Source organism: Lissotriton vulgaris, chromosome 8, assembly GCF_964263255.1.
Source record: "Lissotriton vulgaris chromosome 8, aLisVul1.2, whole genome shotgun sequence".
Classification (NCBI taxonomy): domain Eukaryota; kingdom Metazoa; phylum Chordata; class Amphibia; order Caudata; family Salamandridae; genus Lissotriton; species Lissotriton vulgaris.
This window is the reverse complement of record NC_141696.1, coordinates 1510839305-1510860624: the sequence shown is the minus strand read 5'-3', so window position 1 is coordinate 1510860624 and position 21320 is coordinate 1510839305. Positions and strand designations below refer to the sequence as shown.

Here is a 21320-nt window from a genome sequence, read left to right as displayed (position 1 = left end):
GCGAGATCCAACAAGTCCTGTAAGATTCTGTACCCCATTAAAGTCTGATAGAGTAGCCAACAGTACTGTGGGAATCCCTGGCTTTAGATCCTATGGTTCGGGGTTTTGGGAGAGTGAAAGTCAAAATATATGGTAGGGCTGGTAGATCTGTTTTCATAGGTTTTAGATAAGGTGACCACTGCCACCCTAATTAAATCTTAGGACGAAAGTTTTAGTAGGAAAGGTTTTCCTTTGAGATTATTACATAATAAAAGATTTCAGTGCAACTCACCTGAAGTGAAGTAACACCATCTCTCATCGAGTACATGTCAAACATGGTTGTATAGCTGCTAAAGGTGGGAAGATTTTTTTTCAGTTTCCAAGAAAGTATTTCACTGTATGAAGGATGCTGTTAAATTATGTGATGAGAAGGCTTGGCACCTCAGCAGAGGGAAGTTGTTGAAAAATGTTGCTCATCTGATGGGGTTAAGCGATGAAGTTAAAGCTCCCAAAATAAACTATTGATGGATGATAGATTATCATGGGGCTCAGTCTCCGACTGGCAGTATAAGCGAATAATAACAATAGTAGTGTGTGCAAGGATGAGCATATAATCAGAAGTGAGAGCGATGCAAAGAGTGCAAATGGGAGAGGTTTTGCTGAAACAATAGAGGATTCTTTTGTGCTCCATGAAGATCCAGTAGCGAGGGTTCTGATGTTAGCAGTGGCGATCCCATAGCAAGCCATCAAAATTCCATGTTAAGAGTTTTGTGATCTGTCCCACATTTTAGAAGTACTCCCTTTTTGGATCACTAGGAGAGAGGTTTTGATGATTTGGGAGACGTATCAGAGGCCCTAAAAACTCTTGGACTTAGATTGTCCATAATGTGGTCAGCACCGCTTAGATATTTCAACCTCTTACTTTATGGGTAGGGTAAATTTTATATCTTTTTTTTTTTAAAGTTTAAAAAAGCTTTATTGAAACAAATATACAATGTAAACAACAAATACCAAAGAAAAAAAAAAGTAGTAATAAGATTACATGATATGAACAAAATATAACAATAAAGAGAAACGCCCCAAAAGGGGCCCATATGCAGTACCAAGGGAAAAAGATTTTCTTGAAGATTTTCATTTCAAAGGAGAGAAAAAAGAAGGGGAGAAGGAGAGAAGAAAGAAACGGGAAAAAAAGAGGAGAAAGAAGAAGAGAAAAGAGGAAAGGAATAGTCAACAAAATGGTTCATACATTTGGATAAAAATACATTAAGAAACATTATTAATATAAAAAAATGAAACAGAAGAGTAGGGTGCATAAGAAGGTATCTAAACTTTAAACAGATCTAGAAAGAAAGTCTGTTAACAGCAGCCAAACAAAATCCCTTTTGATTAATAAAGTGGTCGTGGTGGCAAAGGCACGATCAAGTCAATGATGATGGCATAACAAGTTCCACCAGGCATTATAAGATAATTTGGAAGTGTCTTTCCAGTTAGTGGTAATAACCTGGAAAGAAACCGCCAAAGCAAAGTCTATAAGTTTACGAAAATTACAATGAACATCCCAAATGGGGATGAAGAGCCACCTAGGAAAATATGTACAATTTCAAAGGGAAATGAAGTGTTCAAAATTTTGTTCAACTGTGACCAAATTTACAACCAGAAAGATTTAACAAAGGGACAATAAAAAAACATGTGCATGAAATCAGCAGTATCATGAGAACAGGGCCAACATCGTTGAGATTCAAGTAATTTGAATTTAAATAAATCAGAAGATGTTCTTAACATTGTGCGCGCAGTTGTTATAGCGTACATCAATATTTTCTTTGCTGATATTGACATAGTTATGTGTGGCTCGATCGTGGCTTACATCGACATTGTTTTTATTGGTAACAATATTGTCATTCGTGCATGAATTAGGACATACGTTGATTGTGTTACTGCCGGTATGGACACTGTTTTGCGGGCTTACATTATGGCATACATTGATATTGCATTTATGCATATTGACATTATCTGGGCACAGGTTATGGCATACATTAACCCTGCATTTATTGTTGCAATTTTCGTGCCTGTACAGATCATGGTATTCATTGACATCCTATTTACCCATTCAAACACCTACGTGAATTAAAAATCTAGTGAAAACTGCATATCTTTTTGCTCCCTCCTGCTGATGTCAAGGGTGGAGGTCATATCGGGGATGTCAGTAGTATAGATCTCGGGATGTTCTAGTTTGCTTTCTTGCCCATCTTCTGACTCAGAAGAAACAGGGCAAGTTCCACGTGGGCTACCCTCATCACTAGTCTTTATTTGAATAAAGATTGTGAGAGGAAGATAAAGTTCCTAACGAACCAATCCACTCTAAGCTGTATTAACCAATTTGAATGCAGTATTAATGATCTGAGTCTGTGTTGTTCTCCTGAAACTTTTTGCTTGCAAAGAAAGTCTTTGTCCCACCTACCCCCTTGACCCAATAATGTGTTTCCAATTTACCTAGCTTGCGAGTGTGGGATTGAACCACTAGAATAGACAGAGAGCCAAAAATGTTATAAGAAATTTTCCAATGCCTCTGGTATCAGAACTTTCACCCAATTCAAAGCTTCTTAGTTCCCACCTAGGTTCTCCGCCTTACAGAGACTCGTATTACAGAAAACAGAAAGGAATTAAACTCCCTTTGCTAGTCTGTCTCGGCGACCTAACAGGGCATTCTCTGTCTGAAGTTCTCCTGGCACAAGCACATGCTGTGTGTAGATGCTGGCATAGTGTGAGTTATAGTTTCATCCATAAGCCTCTTGGTAGCTTCCACAGTTGTGCTGAAGAGATACCTATGAGTCAGAAGGGAGCAGTGGCTGTTCCAAGGTCTCAGTCTTCAGAAATGTAGTAAGAAGGAGAGTATCATTCCAGGTTGATATTCATTGATTATTATGAGTTTGATTGTTTTTCCTTCTAAATATTTTCTAAACTCTGTGGGGAAAAAAGGGTTAGATGATGCGGTTTATCTGCCAGAAGGAATCTCCAGATAGATGTTGGAGATTGTTTGGAAGTGCTATTGAGGCCTTGTTTTATTTTATTTTTTTATTTTATAGAGTTTAATGTAGCGCGAAGTAGACCAGAGAAATCGGGTATCGGAGCGCTTTACATGAGCACCAGTTTCAATAAAGATGGACACATTCATTTTTGTTAGGCACGGGGAGATAAGTGATTTGCCCAGAATCACAGGATGTTGAGCGTCGTTGCCAAGACTCGAACCCCGTTCTCCAGTTCAAGGTCGACTGCTCTAGCCGTTGAGTTACATCCTCTTATGCCTTACAAACCTAATCACAATGGTTGGAATCCTGAGCTTTGTGACATAGGCAGTGTAATAGTTCTTCAGCGTCCATTTAAACCCTTTGTAGAGACAGACAGACCTCCCACCATACGAGTCAGTCAAGGATGCCAAACCTGATGGAGCGATGTTATATGTAAATAACTTTTTTTTATTTTTGTCTGTTAACAAAAAACCCTTACTACTCACATTGTAAAGTCTCAAGTCCAGTAAAGTCAAAATTTATATAGCGCGCTACATACCCATAGGGTCTCAAGGCGCTTGAGGAAGGGGGGGAATTACTTGTCGAATATCCAAGTTTTAAGTTGCTTTCTGAATGCTAGGTGGTTCTGAGTAAGGCGAAGGTGAGTGGGAAGAGTTCCAGGTTTTAGCTGCCAGGTAGGAGAAGGATCTACCTCCCATGGTGGCTTTGTTGATGCGAGGAACAGTGCAAGGGCTTGGTTGGAGGATCGTAGCTGACGGGAGGGGGTGTAGAAGGACAGTCGTGTGTTGAGGCACTCGGGTCCAAGTTCGTAAAGTGCTTTGTGTGCGTGGGTTAAGAGGCGGAAAGTAATCCTCTTATTTACGGGGAGCCAGTGGAGGTTTTTCAGGTGACCAGAGATGTGTTCTTTACGCGGGATATCTAGTATGAGCCTGGCTGAAGCGTTCTGGATGCGTTGGAGTTTTTTCTGGAGTTTTGCGGTGGTACCGGCGTATAGGGTGTTTCCGTAGTCCAGGCGGCTCGTGACCAGTGCGTGAGTGACCGTTTTTCTAGTTTCGGTGGGGATCCAGCTAAATGTTTTTTTGAGCATGCGAAGAATGTTGAAGCAAGATGATGAGACGGCGTTGACTTGTCTGGTCATCGAGAGTGAGGAGTCCAGGATGACACCCAGGTTCCGTGCGTGGACGGTCGGGATGGGTGCTTTTCCAAGGGCCTCTGGCCACCAAGAGTCATCCCAGGAGGAGGGGGAGGTGCCTAAGATGAGGACTTCTGTTTTGTCTGAGTGTAATAAGATGATCTGTAGCCGAGTAGTATTGATTGATGATGTTTATTAGATGAATTTCAGGTTAAATCAAGTAATCCTTTAAGTATCATTCAAGTCTCTCCTAAGCCCCACCAGGAGTAGCTCTCTTGCTACTCAGCCCTCTCATCCAACTGTCATCCATCCACCAGGCACACCACACATTCCATATTACCTCACACACTCAACATTCTATCATTCACCCAGATAGGCTGAGTAGCAAGACAGGTTAATGGGAAAGGCACATGGCATCCAAACCAGGATACTACACCACCTTCCCCCTTAGAAGGAACAAACAAATGAAAAGTGTAAAAATGAGAATGGTCGTTCTACAATAGAAACTAGCATTGTAAAACTTAACAATCATAAAACATAAAAGTATACAATGCGACCACCCCTTCCCTCTTTACACGTAAAACAGGAATAATTGATATTTCGCAATATTTTCGCAATGAAATTCACAAGATGTAATGAATAGAATTGACCGAAACTCACACACATGCCAGTTGGCCAGACCAGCAAAGTGAAAGAAACGGAAAAGTCAACAATTAAAATATGCGAACGAGAAAATCACCAAAAAGTATTTAATAAAATTATAATTCCTATAAAGTGACGTGTGCACAACGTACACCAAATAGGAATATGAAAGTGACTAAACTATAGAGTCACGTGCAATGTATGCAACACATATGCTAACGTGTAGCATTTAACTATAAAGAATACATATGTGTATAGCATTGACTTTACTATACAAAACAGCAAATTAACTTTAGAATGCTTTTAAAATTCTTGTAATAATCTTCTAGGATAGCAAATTAACTTTAGAATGCTATTAAAATTCATGTAAAATCTTCTAGGATAGCAAATTAACTTTAGAATGCTATTAAAATTCATGTAAAATCTTCTAGGATAGCAAATTAACTTTAGTATGCTATTAAAATTCATGTAAAATCTTCAAGCATAGCAAATTAACTTTAGAATGCTATTCTTCCGCTCCTTCATGTCACCACTGTTTTTACATGTTTAACACAAGGTAGTACTTTAATATTCAAAATAGCAAATTAATTTTAGAATGCCATTCTTCCGTTCATGCTACATTTAAAACTTATGTAGACAAACCATTAAAAATAGAAAATTACCTTTAGAATGCTATACCTACATTGTGTTATCCTTGAAGAACACGGGCTAAATTCGATAAACAGATCGTAAAGAGTGTTCAAAACATATTAACCGTGCATATTAAAAATGCGATGCATTAAACACATGCCACATAACCATTCCAAATCCTATGCAGCAATAGGCATCAAAGTAATAAGGTATCATATAAAATAAATGATGTACAATACATATTCAAATATTAAAATTCAGTCTCCTTTTAAAACAACAAATTAAAATAACTAAAGTAGACACCGCTGTCATAATGAGATGAAGATCAGATATCATAAACTTGAGGCAGGCTTAAATCTTGACGACTGCTGTATTTAATTAATTATAGGAAAGCGTGCGCGTCGCTGAAGAGTTGGACGCGCTGTATTTAAATGCCAATGTAGACTATAACTACAATAAATCATGAAGCGTGCCCATCTGTAGAACATGACACCTTTGGAATAAAAGATGCACTAAGCAGACTGAAGAAACTAAAAGTAACAGTACCTGCTGATCCATTACGATAATCTGAAAAATAACACCGGTGCCCTGGGAATAAAAGCTGCAAACAGAAATATCTGCGTGGTGAACTTCAGTAAAGGATAGCGCTGATACAGTGCGCTAGTCAAACGAAGGAGATTTTCCTCGTTCGGTTGCTAGGATACCACAACAAGAGTCAAAATGTCTGCTGCGTGCTGTACTGCTTACGTGGGCGTGCTGCGTAAAGATCCGACGTCAGAAAGAACGAGACACGAATATGTGGCTGGCTCGTGATCAAGTAAGTTTTCAAAAAATGCCAGGCTATACAACGGAAGTTCATTATAGTAAAAACTGATGCTCACCGTTGTATTCCAGTGCCCATCGCTAACGTGGTTTGGCAGATCCCATCCTCGTCGCCAAATGTAATAAGATGATCTGTAGCCGAGTAGTATTGATTGATGATGTTTATTAGATGAATTTCAGGTTAAATCAAGTAATCCTTTAAGTATCATTCAAGTCTCTCCTAAGCCCCACCAGGAGTAGCTCTCTTGCTACTCAGCCCTCTCATCCAACTGTCATCCATCCACCAGGCACACCACACATTCCATATTACCTCACACACTCAACATTCTATCATTCACCCAGATAGGCTGAGTAGCAAGACAGGTTAATGGGAAAGGCACATGGCATCCAAACCAGGATACTACACTGAGTTAAGTTTCAGACGGCTGTGCTTCATCCACTCGGCTACTTCTTTCATTCCTTCGTGTAAGTTGTTTTTGGCGGTGTTGGGGTCTTTGGTGAGTGAGAGGATCAGTTGGGTGTCGTCAGCGTAGGAGATGATGTTGAGATTGTGTTGGCGAACGATGGCTGCAAGGGGGCTCATGTACACGTTGAAGAGGGTGGGGCTGAGTGACGATCCTTGCGGCACGCCGCAGATGACTTCAGAGGCCTCTGATTTGAATGGAGGGAGCCGGACTCTCTGAGTTCTTCCGGTGAGGAATGAGATGATCCATTCCAGTGCTTTTCCTTGGATTCTTTTTAGTTTGCTTTTTTGGGCACCTACACAGTCTTCTAACTCTTAATGTAACCTTATAACTGTAGTAATCTGCCTGTCATCATACTGGGCCCAAAACATTCGGTTTCCTCAGAGGACAGGTGATTGTGTTGGGCAGTAGGCATAGAGGCCGATGCTTGCAGTTGAAGTAGGAAGTTTTAAAAGATGGAACCGTGATAAAATGAAGCACAGCAGTATAGTGTACAGCAAAGTACTTGTTTCAGAGAGTGACATTCCAGCCCACACTGGCATTCTAATTGTAGAAATGTACTTTGCTGTACATTGCATTGCTGTACTGCTGTTGGTAGTCGACTGGACTGTGTGGGGGATGAGAGTTTATGCAGGGCCTGTGAGAATGCTGTTCTCTCTTCTACCTATGATACTCTATGCTTCCAGTATACCGTAGAATGTAGTTGCAGTAACAAGCCACCTCTCAAGATTGGAAACTTTTGAGTATTGGAAACTGCATTTTATTTCAGCAACATGAACCAAATGTCCTGGATTAGAGCAATGTTTTCTGTTATTTGATGTAACTCGTTATAATTTTTAGCAATTTAATTTTAGTCTTCATCTCATAACAGTGTCACCATTCTTCGACTAGGCAAATGGTGCTGTTTGCTCCTGTTCCATTTTTAATTGGATCTCCTTGTCTTTGCTTCTGCTTTGCGTATAGCATATTCATTGTAAGGCATATGGCAGTCTGTGGCTAATCCCCAAGCATGATTTATGTGGGAGCCATTTAATTGGTTGGGCACTGGGATTGTTTCTTGCATAATAATTTAATTACTGATGGGCCATTTTGAAGCACAAGTCTTCAATCACAAGTCTGTGTGTTCATATAAATTGTGCTTATTTCTCCGCTTCTGTTCACTAGATGTTTTTTTGTTTGTATGCTTGTAGGCGATCTTGTTCATATCTTGATGGTAATGGGATACATTTTGCCTTTATGGCTAAATTTATGAACCGAGTTCTGTAACGTTTGAGACTAAACTTTATCAATTTGATAATTCTATGGGAATTAACATGTTTTCCCCTCATTGCTAATTTGTGACCTGGCTTGGAACCTGAAATTAAATATTATTGTAGCTTTTCCAGAAGCCCGTTCATCTTGGAAGGTTTTTGATGAAAGTGGACTTGTTGGTGGCTACATTGCTCTGTTTTCTTTTCCAGCAACTAATAGATGCTTTCTGTTATTTTTCCTAGCTTGGTGCCAAGATGACTGACCCAGATGTCCTCACAGAAGTTCCTGCTGCATTGAAGCGCTTGGCTAAGTATGTGGTCCGTGGGTTTTATGGCCTGGAACATGCCCTGGCTCTGGACATCCTGATCAGAAACCCCTGTGTGAAGGAGGAGGACATGTTGGAGCTGCTCAAATTTGACCGCAAGCAGCTGCGGGCGGTTCTCAACACCCTCAAGGCGGACAAATTCATTAAATGCAGGATGCGTGTAGAGACTGCCCCCGATGGCAAAGCCACACGGCATAACTACTACTTCATAAACTACCGCCTGCTGGTGAACGTAGTGAAGTACAAACTGGACCACATGAGGCGGAGAATTGAGACCGACGAGAGAGACTCGACCAACCGGGCCAGCTTCAAGTGCCCCAACTGCTTCAGCACCTTCACGGATCTGGAGGCCAACCAGCTGTTTGACATGATGACTGGTAAGAAGGATTGAGTCATTAAAGACTAGCCTACACTGTGCATGACTGCGGGTTACCTGTTTGTCTCTTGTCATCATTGGCTGCAGGGTATATTAAGTGTCATTGTTGTCGACTAGTGCATGTGCCTGGAATTAAATAAAGTGATCTCAAGTGAAGTGCTCCATAATGTTGACATGTGAAAGATAGTGTTTCTTACATTTTTGAATAATGATTGGAACTGGTGTTAAGAAGGAGTACACCTTGTAGTTGTAAGAAATCCTTTATTGTTGAGGAGCAAGTAAAGTACAACCAACGCTCCAGCAAACTCCAATCAAACTGCTCTCAAGATCAAAAGCAAACATTCTATGTGACATACATAACCTTCTAACATCATGTAATGTAATCCTACCTCATAGCATTCCAAAGAAGAACTTAAGAATAAGAACATAACTGGTTAGATATTTTAACTTTTTTCCACTTTTACATTGTTTAATCTTGTCTTGTGTTGGGCTGGTGTTGATTGTAAGGCACATTTGTTTTCACCAAAACAGCCTCCTAAACTAAAAGGTGGCCAGATGAGGCTGGTCACTGGACAGAAAGGCATCTTTGTGTTCTCAGGGCTTGAGTAACAATGCTAAAAGCAAGGTTTTCTGGGAGTACAGACAGAGTTTTGGAGGCACAGACCTGCCTCCTCCCACCCAACTAATAGGAGCACAGGATATATATTCTCTCTCTCCTAAGTCCCATGGGATCATATGACCTGCCCCTTTAGGCTATTCGGAGTATGTTTTGCGGCTCCTGTCCTGTGAGATCATACCACTACATCCTGTGTGTTCTGTGAATATGGGCAGAAGTTGGACTCCTCTTCTTGCTTCAATGCATGAAACTAGGCCAAAAGCTACCCCTTTCCTTCCTCCATCTAAGCATTGCAGGAGTGCTAGTACTCAAGAAAACCTTTGGAAAGTGAAAGAGATAATTCATCAAAGACACCTTAAAATAAGCAGGCCTGATCATGAATGTCCCGTATTAATATTGTGATGGGTTCTCAGAACCCATTTTCAGACCAACCGACTTACAAAATGTAAGTTAATTTACATTTTTGCCGTTTTGATGCGAGTGACTGTTGTAACCCTTTACAGCAGCACGTTTCTCTTTGGGAACCGCACTGGCAATAGAGTGATTGTTTACTGAAGCCTTACGCTGTTTTGGCCTCTGTGGTGACCGTTATTATGGATCAGAGCGAGGCTTCCCCCATGCGCTCGTGCACTTCACACGGCATAGTACTAGCGTTGCAATCAGCATTACCGCTTGTGCCTGCCTTCATGCGCGTCACAAGCCACCACTGACTCTACCTGGCATCACCCCCTGTACACCAAAGCTCTGGGTGAGCGTGCCTGCTCACGCTTCGCAGCCATTTTGCTATAGAACGGTGGATCAATTTAGCATTCCCTCACGTTCTGCACATTACGCACATCGCTCATGCATCGTGGCCATTTTGGATTGGGCCTTTGTGAAGAGTGTGTGGGTTGTCTCATGTACTAGTAACCTATCGGATCCCAGCACATCTTAACGGTGATGTGCACACCACACTTTGGATATTATCTCGTCGTCAACCTTTGCAGTTGATGTCATGTGCATATTTCCGCATCTAGTTTGTTGTGTTTAAACGGTGACAGGAACATGTTCTGGATTTAAGATAGTGCATAGTCGGGTTAATTACCCTCGGGTGACACACACACCTTCCTAATTAGTGGCATTTTTCTATGTCCTATTCTCTTCGTGAACAGTTGTGGAGAGCTACTTAAACTGTGTATGGTGTCGTAATTTGCACAGCATGCATGGTCACTATGAACTTATCTTTGATGCAGGCATTTATGGCGAGGAAGGTTGAGGTCAACAATTTAAAACGGGAAGAGTGGTAGGATTATTTCATTAATTATTTGTATTGAGACATTTGAAGACACGTAGAAAGAAAAAAATGTTGTTGCACTGCCTTGGCCCTGAAGGTTTGAAGGTTTGGAACCGAATGGAATAGAAGCTCCGTTTGGGGGATGAAGGGAACATTTTCACAAAGGCATCCGCAGATTCGGATGCGTATTTTGCACCTATTGTTTGTGAAGCGATTGACAGTTACAACTTTTACCACAGGGAACAGGGTCCTAATGAGAAAATTGAGGACTATGTTGCTGCACTAAGGATATTAGCGTTGTTCTGCAAGTTTGGGGGCTTGGAGGATGAACTGGTGCTGGATCAAGTAATTATGCACTGCAATAATCCTAGCTTACAGGAACGATTATGGGTGCATGAAGAGTCCATTTTTTAAGAAGTCAATGCCATTATCTGCCAACCGGAGCTCACATCCAGATGCGCTAAAGCTGTTGTATCCTCTCATAAAAAAAGAAATACAAGGGGCTGTGGGGGGTGTAAGATAGTTTTTTTTTTTTTGTTTTTTTTTTTTAAAGAAAAGGTCCATACAAAGGATGCTCAGGTTAGCCCAAAAAGGATGATAAAAGCAGGTTAAGACAAAAGTCAAATTCAAGGATAGAGGACCTGAAGGGTAAATGTTACTGGTGTGGCAGTTCCTCTCACCTGGCTCATGATTAAAGGTGTCCAGCTATGGGACAAAAGTGTGGCATCAAGGGCCATTATGTGCTGGTTTGTCGCATGGTTAAATTTGTAAAAAGTTTGTGGAAGAATGTGAAGAAGATAACCACTCTGGTTCAGATGAGGACAGTGCATGTGTTATGTGTACAAGATGTTGTGATGTGTGTGGAGGGGTGTAGAGAAGACAGGAACTGGTAATCAGGTTGAAGGTAGTTTATTCGTAAGAACAGGCAGGTACAACCACATCAGACCTCAGCCAGCATACAACTGACTCTGGTATAACATTCCAGAACCCAGTGGCATCTGGTTACTTAGAGACAGGTAACCTAGATACCACATCCTCCTTCTTTAAGGAACAAATAGTAATAACAAAAGCAAGTCATAATAAAACATATGTAGTAATAGCATAGTAAAGCAATTAACGAGGCTCAACAAGAATAATACAATTGTAAGAGACCACCACTGCCTCCTTGAGAAATGAAAGAACAAAACAAAAAAACTACATCACAAAGGGCCATATGTATCAGGCCTTTGCGAATCGCAAACAGCCTTTTTGCATGTTTTGGGGTTATGAAATATTCGCAAAATAAGGAATAGCAAAGATTTGCGATTCCTTATTTTGCCATAGCATTTAAGGAATCGCAATTTTGCGATTCCTTAAATGCTATGTATGTTGCATTTTTGGGCTGCAAATTATGGTTAAGAATTCGCAAATTACCACCAACTTGTAGTTGATGGTAACTTGCGAATTCTTCAAAAAATGCACAATTTGGCATTTTTGAAGGTGGCATGTGATGCACACACATGCCCATAGGGCATGTATGTGTGCCATATGCACACTCATGCACAATTCAGGGGTGCAGCAGGGTGCCTTTGAGACACCCCTGCACCCTTGAAATAATTCTCAAATTGCGATTAGCAAATTGTGAATTCGCAATTTGAGAATTATTTCGCAATCATTCCTGGCCCATAGGAATGCTTTGGCAATTATTCCTTAATTGCAAATTTGCAAAATGCGAATTCGCAAATAAGGAAGATTAAGGAATTGCTCAAAAAAAGCGAATTTCTTCATACATACCATTTTGCGATTCCTAAATAGCGATTCCTTAATTGCTATTTAGGAATCGCAAAAGGGTTTGTTGATACATATGGCCCAAAATCATTAAATTTCTTAGGCAGTGTCACTTGTCTCTTCCTTGAAGAAGAAGCAGTTTGTTGTAGATTAGAATCATTACTAACATTCAAAGAAGTTGTACCTTCCACAGTTTTAGAATTTGTGACTTAATCCCATAGCCAATTGATTGCAGAACCCATTGCAACATCATCATGTTTACTCCAGTTCAAGATCTCATTACACTTAGACATTCTGCTGAAATGCCAAATCTTTCCATCACGAAGTTTAGCAGATTTGTTATATACCTTCAGAACCTTAAGAGGTTTCGGAAATTTGCTACAACCTTTTTTTGTTTTCTGTGCGAATTTTACTTTAACAAAATCACCTTTTTGCAAAGAAACATCTTTAACACCATGAGCACGGTCATAATTGATCTTATAATTCTCTTGAAGTTTCTTGAGATTAGCCCTAACTACTGCAGGAGACCATTTACTACAAATTTTCTTATGATTCCAAGTGACATTGTCCCTTGTGAAAGGTTCCCTCCCCCTCAGTATTCTGGATGGGCTATAACCAGTTCCCGTGGGGGTAATCCTAAATACCCAAATTGTTTTAAACAATTCTTTCCTCCAGTCCTTGTTTATACTAATGGCACTCTGAATGCTTCCCATGACAACCCTGTTGAAACGCTCAACGATACCATTCCCGGCAGGGTGATATATAGGGGTCTTCTTTCCTTTAATACCATTCCTGGTCAAGAAACTATTGAACTTCCCTGAACAAAACTGAGTACCATTGTCCGTTAGTATAATTCTCTGAATACCTTCCCTCAAAAATATGTTCTCCAAACAATCAACAATGGTATTACTTTCCGTGGTATCAATTAAAACTTCTTCAGGCCATTTAGAAAAGTTATCAACTATGTTAAGAAGAAACCAAGGCTTACTATCTGAATCGGACACCGGACCCAATAAATCAACACTTAACTCCTCCCAGGGGCCATAAGGAATAGTCCTTTCTCCTAAAGAAGGTCTAAGCAACACTTGGGATTTGTCAGAATTTGAACAAACCACACATGATTTAACTACACCTTCTATGTCTTTGTCAATGTTAGGCCACCAATACCAAAGCTTGACTCTCTTCTTCAATTTTACAATACCAAGATGCCCACAATGGCATATCTCAAGAATTCTTTTCCTTAATGACTCCGGAACTACAGACTTCTCTCCCCTCATAATGACTTTATCATCATTCACAGAAAGTTCTTCTCTGACTTCCCAAAAACTTTTGCATACCACCAACACATCCTTCTTACAAGGCCAGCCCTTAAGTATGAAGGATTTGATCATTTGAAGCAAGGAATCATTACTATAAGCTTCCAACCATTCCTTTTTTGAAATTGCATGGGTATCCGAGTTTTGAATACTACACACATCTGTGTCTTCCCAAATAGCTCCACCAAAGTCCGAAACACATGCTACACTAAAATCATCCCACTCATTCTCATCCTTATCTGAAATGGGTAAAGGTGCTCTACTCAGAAAATCCGCCACTAAATTTTATTTGCCAGGTAAATAAATAACATCGATATAATCCAACATTCGTAAAGTCATCCTGGCAATTCTAGGTGTAGCCTTTTTCAACCCATCAGAAGTAAGAATTTTCAGAAGGGGTTTATGATCAGTCCTGATAGTAAATTGACTGCCCCAAATAAATTGCTTGAACTTCTCTGTAGCCCATACAGTAGCTAGCATTTCCTTTTCACTAACAGAGAACTTACACTCACAAGGTGTTAGAGATCTGGAAGCAAAGGACACAATGTCTTCAGTAGCTTTGTCATTAACTTGGGAAAGTACAGCACCCAACCCTTTCCCACTGGTGTCAGTTGTTACTATGCTGTGAGCCAAGGGATCAAAACCTTTCAATGGAACAACATGACATAGCTCATTTTTAATAGACACAAACTCTCCTTGAAGGTCAGGGTTCCACATAAATTCTTGTCTGATTATAAACAAATTCCTTAAGTTGTGAATTTTCGAAGAAACATTCCTAATGAATTTTGAGTAAAACTCAATTAATCCTAAAAAGGACCTTAATTCTTCTTTTGAAGTTGGAGAAGGGGCCTCCTTGATGGCTTTAATTAGATCCCTCTTTGGTAAAATTCCAGTACCTTCAACCTCATGTCCAAGGTACGTAACAGAGTTCATGGCAAATTTACACTTTTTCAACTCTGCTGTTAACCCACAATCAGAAAGTTTCCCTAGAACTAAGTCTAGTTTTTTGTCATGTTCAGTTCTCTCTCGACCCATTACCAGAATATCATCCTGGAAGTAAGTTTCTCCCTTCATGTCCCTAAATATCTTGTACATCAACCTTTGGAAGACGGCCGCGGCTGACACTAACCCAAAGGGCATACGCACAAATCTAAAACACCCAAAGGGAGTTATGAATGCAGTCAGATTCTTACTTCCAGGATGTAATACAATCTGGTGATAGGCCGAGGTCAAGTCAATAGTGGAAAACCATTTAATACCATGTGATTGAGCTAGTAGTTCTTCAATCCTAGGAAGTGGGAACTTATCCACTACAATATTTTTATTAAGATCCCTCAAATCAATGCAGAGACGGAGCCGGCCATCCGATTTCCTGGCCACGACCAATGGAGCCAACCATTCACTGCATTCTACAGGTTCAATTATCGCCTTCTCCTCCAAGGCATCCAATTCTGCTAAGACTCCATCTCTTACAGCTAAACGGATATTCCTGGCTCTATGTGAGCCCGGTATTGCATCATCCTTTAGAATAATCTTGTGCACAAAACCATTACGTTTCCCCACTTTACCAGAAAACACACTCTGAAACCTGTCATTTAAAGTATCAATAAATTATATCTTCTGGTCTTGAAGTAACAAGACTTGATCCCTCTTATTCGGATCAAGTATGATGCCTAAAGCACCCTGATCCCTCCCGTCCAAGACAGCGGGACCCTTTTGAGCCACGTACAATTTGCCAGTAGCTGACCTCCCTTTAAACTCAAATTTGACAAAGGTAAAGCCCATCATGGGAATCTCCTCCCCAGTGAATGTGACAGGATGGATGTCAGTAGGGTCTAATTCTTTGTTTGAAAACACTTAGACATTTTTCTTCCCATATGTTTTTCTGAATGATAGTCTACGGAGATCCAGAGTCTGCGATCATTTCCAAGAGTACCCCATCAATAGCTATAATACAACGGGGTTTCTTTGAAAATTGTGATTCCACACCCAGAACAATGTTATCATATATCTCTTCATCTTCAACACCTAAAACCCCATCTTCATTCAAAGATACTTTATCATCCATGTCATCATTTCCATTGTAACTAACAACAAGGAGCTCAGAGGGAAAATAAGGTCAGAGGTCGCCCTCCACTCAACATACTTTCCACAACTATGACCTAGACCAAAAAGGCACTTACAAACTGCTATTTTTAATGGTGTACCTTACGTTGCAAAACTATTACAACTAACTCCCCTATTTTAATTGATGGGGTAGGAGGTACATCCACATTGTGCCAGATTTAAAAATTGCCCAGTCCCTTTTGTAAAACAACAGTTGTGAGGCGACGAACAACACACACCCAAGTGTCAGACTCAGACAAAGAGAAAAAGTGTGTGTGAGCGAGATGGCGCCTCACGGGCGCACCACCGACGGGAACCTGGCAGGTACTCACCAGGATTGCCCTGATCTCATCATTGGCACCATCAAGCTCGAAAGAAAAGGTGTGTCCAATAACCAACAAAAAGTGTGTTTGTGAATATGTGCAGTGTAAATAAATCACAAACAACACATATAGTGTCAAAACAACATATAAACCACAAACAACACGGATATTTAATTTTATTCTGTCTCTTTCGTGTTGGTTGTGGGCTCTTAAAAAAGTGAGTATGGCTACTACTTATCCAACCATACTGTACTTGAGTATGGCTACTACTTATCCAACCATACTGTACTTGCAAGTACAGTATGGTTGGATAGGTAGTAGCCATACTGGTGAGTACATGCCAGGTTCCCGTCGGTGGTGCGCCCGTGAGGCGCCATCTCGCTCACACACACTTTTTTCCTTCGTCTGAGTCTGACACTTGGGTGTGTGTTGTTCGTCGTCTCACAACTTTTGTTTTACAAAAGGGACTGGGCAATTTTTAAATATGGCACAATGTGGATGTACCTCCTACCCCCATCAATTAAAATAGGGGAGTTAGTTTTAATGGTTTTGCAACGTAAGGTATACCATTAAAAATAGCAGTTTGTAAGTGCCTTTTTTGTCTAGGTCATAGTTGTGGAAAGTATCATTTCCATTGTCCCACCCATGACTTGTTTCTGTCCCATCTTATTGAGTCTCCTCCTGCACATTTTTGCAAAGTGACCAGCAACTCCACAAAATGTGCATTTGGATTTCCAAGCTGGACAATTCTTGTCCAAAGCATAATAATCAAAATGGCGGCACGTTACGCTTAACGTGATGATGTATAAGCATATTGCGTGCCGACGTATTGCGTGCCGACGTAGAAGCGTGGAAGGGGGGGTGGCACGTTCGCGCTGTGACGTGATTTCTGGAAGAGCAGTCCAGTGAAAGCACAACATTCGTTTGCGCTAGGGATCCACGAGGACACTCCAATCGAATCAACACAGTCACCACGCGCTGTCAAAGGCACACAGCTCAACGGTCAGTAATAAAAATAAAGTACCTCAATTTCCTTAGTCTTGTTTCACCCGGTGAATGTCCAATATCTGAAGAAACAATAAACAAACAAAAAAACGGTATATCTTCAGAGGCGGGTAGACGGGAAGCGTCCAATTTAGTGGAGAAGATTTAACGAAGTTCCTCTACTCTGCCTGTTGAAAAGAGGAAGGTGGTAGATCCCGTAGTAGGTCCAGTAGTAGTCATCCCAAACGTCGGCAAATTGTAGAGAAGACAGGAACTGGTAATCAGGTTGAAGGTAGTTTATTCGTAAGAACAGGCAGGTACAACCACCTCCGACCTCAGCCAGCATACAACTGACTCTGCTTTAACATTCCAGAACCCAGTGGCATCTGGTTACTTAGAGACAGGTAACCTAGATACCACAAGGGGTTAGGTAGGAAGAAGCCTATTTGTGAATTGGTGGCTGGGGTAGTTCAAGTGGCTTTGGTAGCGGACTCTGGTTCATCCTTTACCATTATCAACAAAGAGACTTGGACCAGTTTATTTAGGGACAAAATTGGTTCAGAATTGATTGAACCGGACATCCACCCACAGAGCTTTATGGGTGAGGCTATTGATCTTTTGGGATTTTGCAAATTGGTATTTGAATTCAAGGGCCGTAAAGCAGAGTGTAAACTATGTTGCGGTATCTGGTATGTGTGTTCTCGGTTGCTTGGTTCAGGGAAAACTGGGCATTGTGCTCGACCCTAACAGCCCAGATCCTTTTTTAATAGTGAGCAATGAGAGGATGATTGGTACCGATATTGTCAGCGAATTCCCAATGTTTTCACTGGTATGTTTTCGCCTATCAGACTAATCTTAAAAAGGATGCACACCCGTGCATTCACAATTTGAGCAACATTGTGGTGAGTGTAACAGATGAGGTAGTTTGTGAACTTAATAAGCTAGTTGAAAGTGGTATAATTGAGCACGTTGAATCATCTGATTGGCTTCACTGATCGTGGCACAAAAGGCAAATGGACGCATCTGCCTCTGTGTGGGCCTGAGAGAGCTTAATAAAAACATTCTTGTAGATATGTTCCCCTTACCAAGAATTAATAAACTAATATATGCGACCAAAGGTATCCAGTGGTTTTCTACCATAGACCTAAAATCTGCCTGCCACCAGGTACCTTTACACCATAGTAGTAGGCACCTCGCTGCGTTCATAACTCCCATAGGTTGTTTTCAGTTTAGGAGGGTTCAGAGGGACTGGCTTCGGTTGCGGCCGTGTTCCAACATCTTATGTACAAGCTATTTCAAAACAGGGAAAAGGTCATTTTTCCAAGATGACAATTTGATCATAGGGAAGGATAAGAAAGAGCATGATGTAGAGTTACAGGAGGTCCTAAGAACCTAAGAACACTAGGACAGTATGGGTTGACAGCTGAGGAAGCTAAGTGTAAATTTGAGGTAAACACTTACATATTTGGGACATGAGATCAAATAGTATTAAACCTAAAACGGATTTAGTGGAGGCAATCAGGAAGGCCCCTATTCCTCAGAACAAGGATGAAGTAGATTCTTTTTAGGATTAGCGGCGGTCTGCTCCAAATTTGTGCACAATTTCTCAGAAAAAAGTACCATATCGAGAAACTGTTAAAAAAGAAAAAGGTAGTAGATTTTTATGAACAACAGAATTACAGAATAGTTTTGAGAGCATTAAAGAAAACATTGGCACAGCCCTGGCACTCCAAGGCTGTGATCCCAAATGCAAAAGCTCCATCACCACTGATGCGAGTGGTAAGGTTTTGGGGCAGTCATATCCCAGTTACAGGAGAACGGAAATTAACATGTAGTTGCTTTTGCATCCCGAGCACTCACCCCAGGGGAGGAAAAATATTCCGTCATAGATCGGGAGTCCCTGGGAAGAGACACTTTAGGCACTATGTTGGGGGCACCATAGTGCTCACCTTGCAAGGATTAAGTAATGTGTATCCGAGAAAACGCAGGCTGTCCATGCAATTATCGGATTTTTTATGTGAGGTACAGTATGTTCCTGATGAACGCAACAAGATAGTGGATTTCCTAAGTAGGTTAGGCCACTTCTCACCTCAAACGAATAAACCACTTTTCAACAGTTCTCCTTACCTATCACTGATGTATCTAAAAATGAGTGGGATGAGTACCAAGTGGCTATGGTGCTTGCAGAGGAGTTACAATGTATTGGACAGGAAGAATGGTCTAATTCCCTTGCACAGGTTGTTATCTTGAGCACCATCATGGATTTTATTACGGATGGTTGGCCTGAGAAACACCGGTTACAGAATGGATTAGTTCCGTATTAGGAAGTCAGAGTTGATATATCAGTGGAAGATGAGTTTTTAAGAGGTGCCAAACTCGTTCTGCCAAGGGGTTGCGGGATAAAAAGTGGTAAATCTATGCCACGAAGTTCATTGTGGCATAGTGAAGACTAAGACTAGAGTTAAGCAAATGTATTGGTGACCAGGTGTAGTCGGAGAAATAAAAAACGCGGTGAGAGAGTGTATCAAGTGCACTTACTCTGATAAGTCTATGGTTACATTCAAACCGCCATTACACCCTACAGACGTTCCATGGATGCCGTGGGAAAGAGTTCGAATTGATATCTTTGGCCCTGTGCAAGATAAAAACCCATGGTTGTTGTGTCTGATAATGGTGAACAATTTTTTTTCACGCAGTCTTGTAGGACCCTCACTCGCACTTTTTTTACCTGGCACAAAAAGTGTCTTAATCATGACACAAGTCAACGGATATGCAGGAGCTGCATTCCTTGAACCATTGGCCTTTGCCCTGTTAGCGCATATCACCTGAGCATCACATGACAAAAGTCCAGTGTGTAACTACTTTCCTATCAGGGCTAAAAAAACAAATTGAGGTTCATACGTGTCTCAGCACACTGTCATCTGGAGTTCTGAAACTTTGTTGCTAGAAAGTGAGAGATGAACAGATTCTTATGTCCCTTGTCCCAGTGATCTGATCTTTCAAGAGAGAGGGCTGGGCTGAGCTCTGTCGGATAGGAAGGTCCACCCAGCATATTTCTGTCTTTTGTCACCCCTTCAGCACATATCCTTATGCAGTAAATTTCCTTTAGGGTTTTTTTTGCAACCTTACACTGGGCTTCGCCCTACGTTGTTAAGGTAAACATTTTCTCAAACTCCTCTTAGCCTAATCCTGCCACATGTTTTTGATATTGGTTCATCTGAAAGTGGAAGCTGATGTGCGCAGAAGTGTAGTTCCTCCACAGCTGATACGAAGATGAAAAACCAACTCACTACCTGTATAGTCTTATAATTTATGTGCCCCTTAAATAGGAAGAAATGTCTGGCTTCCATGTAATCCTCTTCATCTGGACCATAAAGCTACTTCCATTCGGTTGGTAAGAAATCCTCACTGTCTCTTTGAAGGCCATTGGCTTTGTGACTTACTGTAGTTCCTTAATGAAGTTTCCAAATTTTGATTGGTAGACTACTTTGCAAAAATGCTGTTTGCTAAATCTACACAAGCAATAAGTCAGATACCCATATCCACATTTGAGAAGGGCCTGCACTCCATCGGCCAAGGTATTCCCTTTTGTCTCCTTGCTCTTTTGCTAACATCCCCTCTAAGATTTAAGCTGAATGATGATACTGATGAATATTTTTCAGTCATTCCACTATTAGTTAATGAATCTCGAACAAAAGCTTCCCAGTGCATTCTCTAATTACTCACCCGGTTAAAAAAAAAGGCCTCCGAAGAAGGCCGATGCGGCCGAAATGCATCAGGACACTGGAGCCGTGTTACCAATTGTTTTAATAAACGTGATGTTTCACGAACCTGTGGAGTGTGCTCCTCTTCTTTCTCCTGGAGCAGAGAAAACTTGGAATAATTTAATGACAGCCTGGGTCCTGGCTGACGAGCGATGCACCCCCAGCCACGCGCGCCGGATTCTGCTGAACAAAGGACCAACAACGAAGACGGTGTAAACCAAGCTCCTGCAGCGGCGCCACCAAAGACCAGACTTTGGGATGGGCCCCCAAACGCTTGAAAATAGCGCCGCCGGGGACACAGGCACAACGAAATTGTAATTATCATTTTTGACATTTTCCACCAAAGGGTTGGCCCATGATTGCACTACAAGGACCACAATGCTCGACTTTGTATCCCACCTGAGGGCAATTATTCACGGAGCTACTAAAAGCCTTGCTGTGCATCCGAGGGGCCATCCGATGTCAAAATGGCTCCCCCTACCCTCCGAAGAAGGCCGATGCGGCCGAAATGCATCAGGACACTG

The 21320-nt window shown here is 41.2% G+C and overlaps 1 protein-coding gene across 1 annotated transcript in view; it reads left to right on the top strand.

Moving 5' to 3' along the window:
- GTF2E1 (general transcription factor IIE subunit 1) overlaps positions 1-21320 on the top strand; it is a 211629-nt gene that overhangs the window by 48038 nt on the left and 142271 nt on the right. Inside the window, exon 2 of the mRNA XM_086935626.1 lies at positions 8189-8648. Coding sequence (XP_086791752.1) covers positions 8201-8648 — 448 coding nt within the window. The 5' untranslated portion in view covers positions 8189-8200. The remainder of the gene's footprint in view (positions 1-8188; positions 8649-21320) is intronic.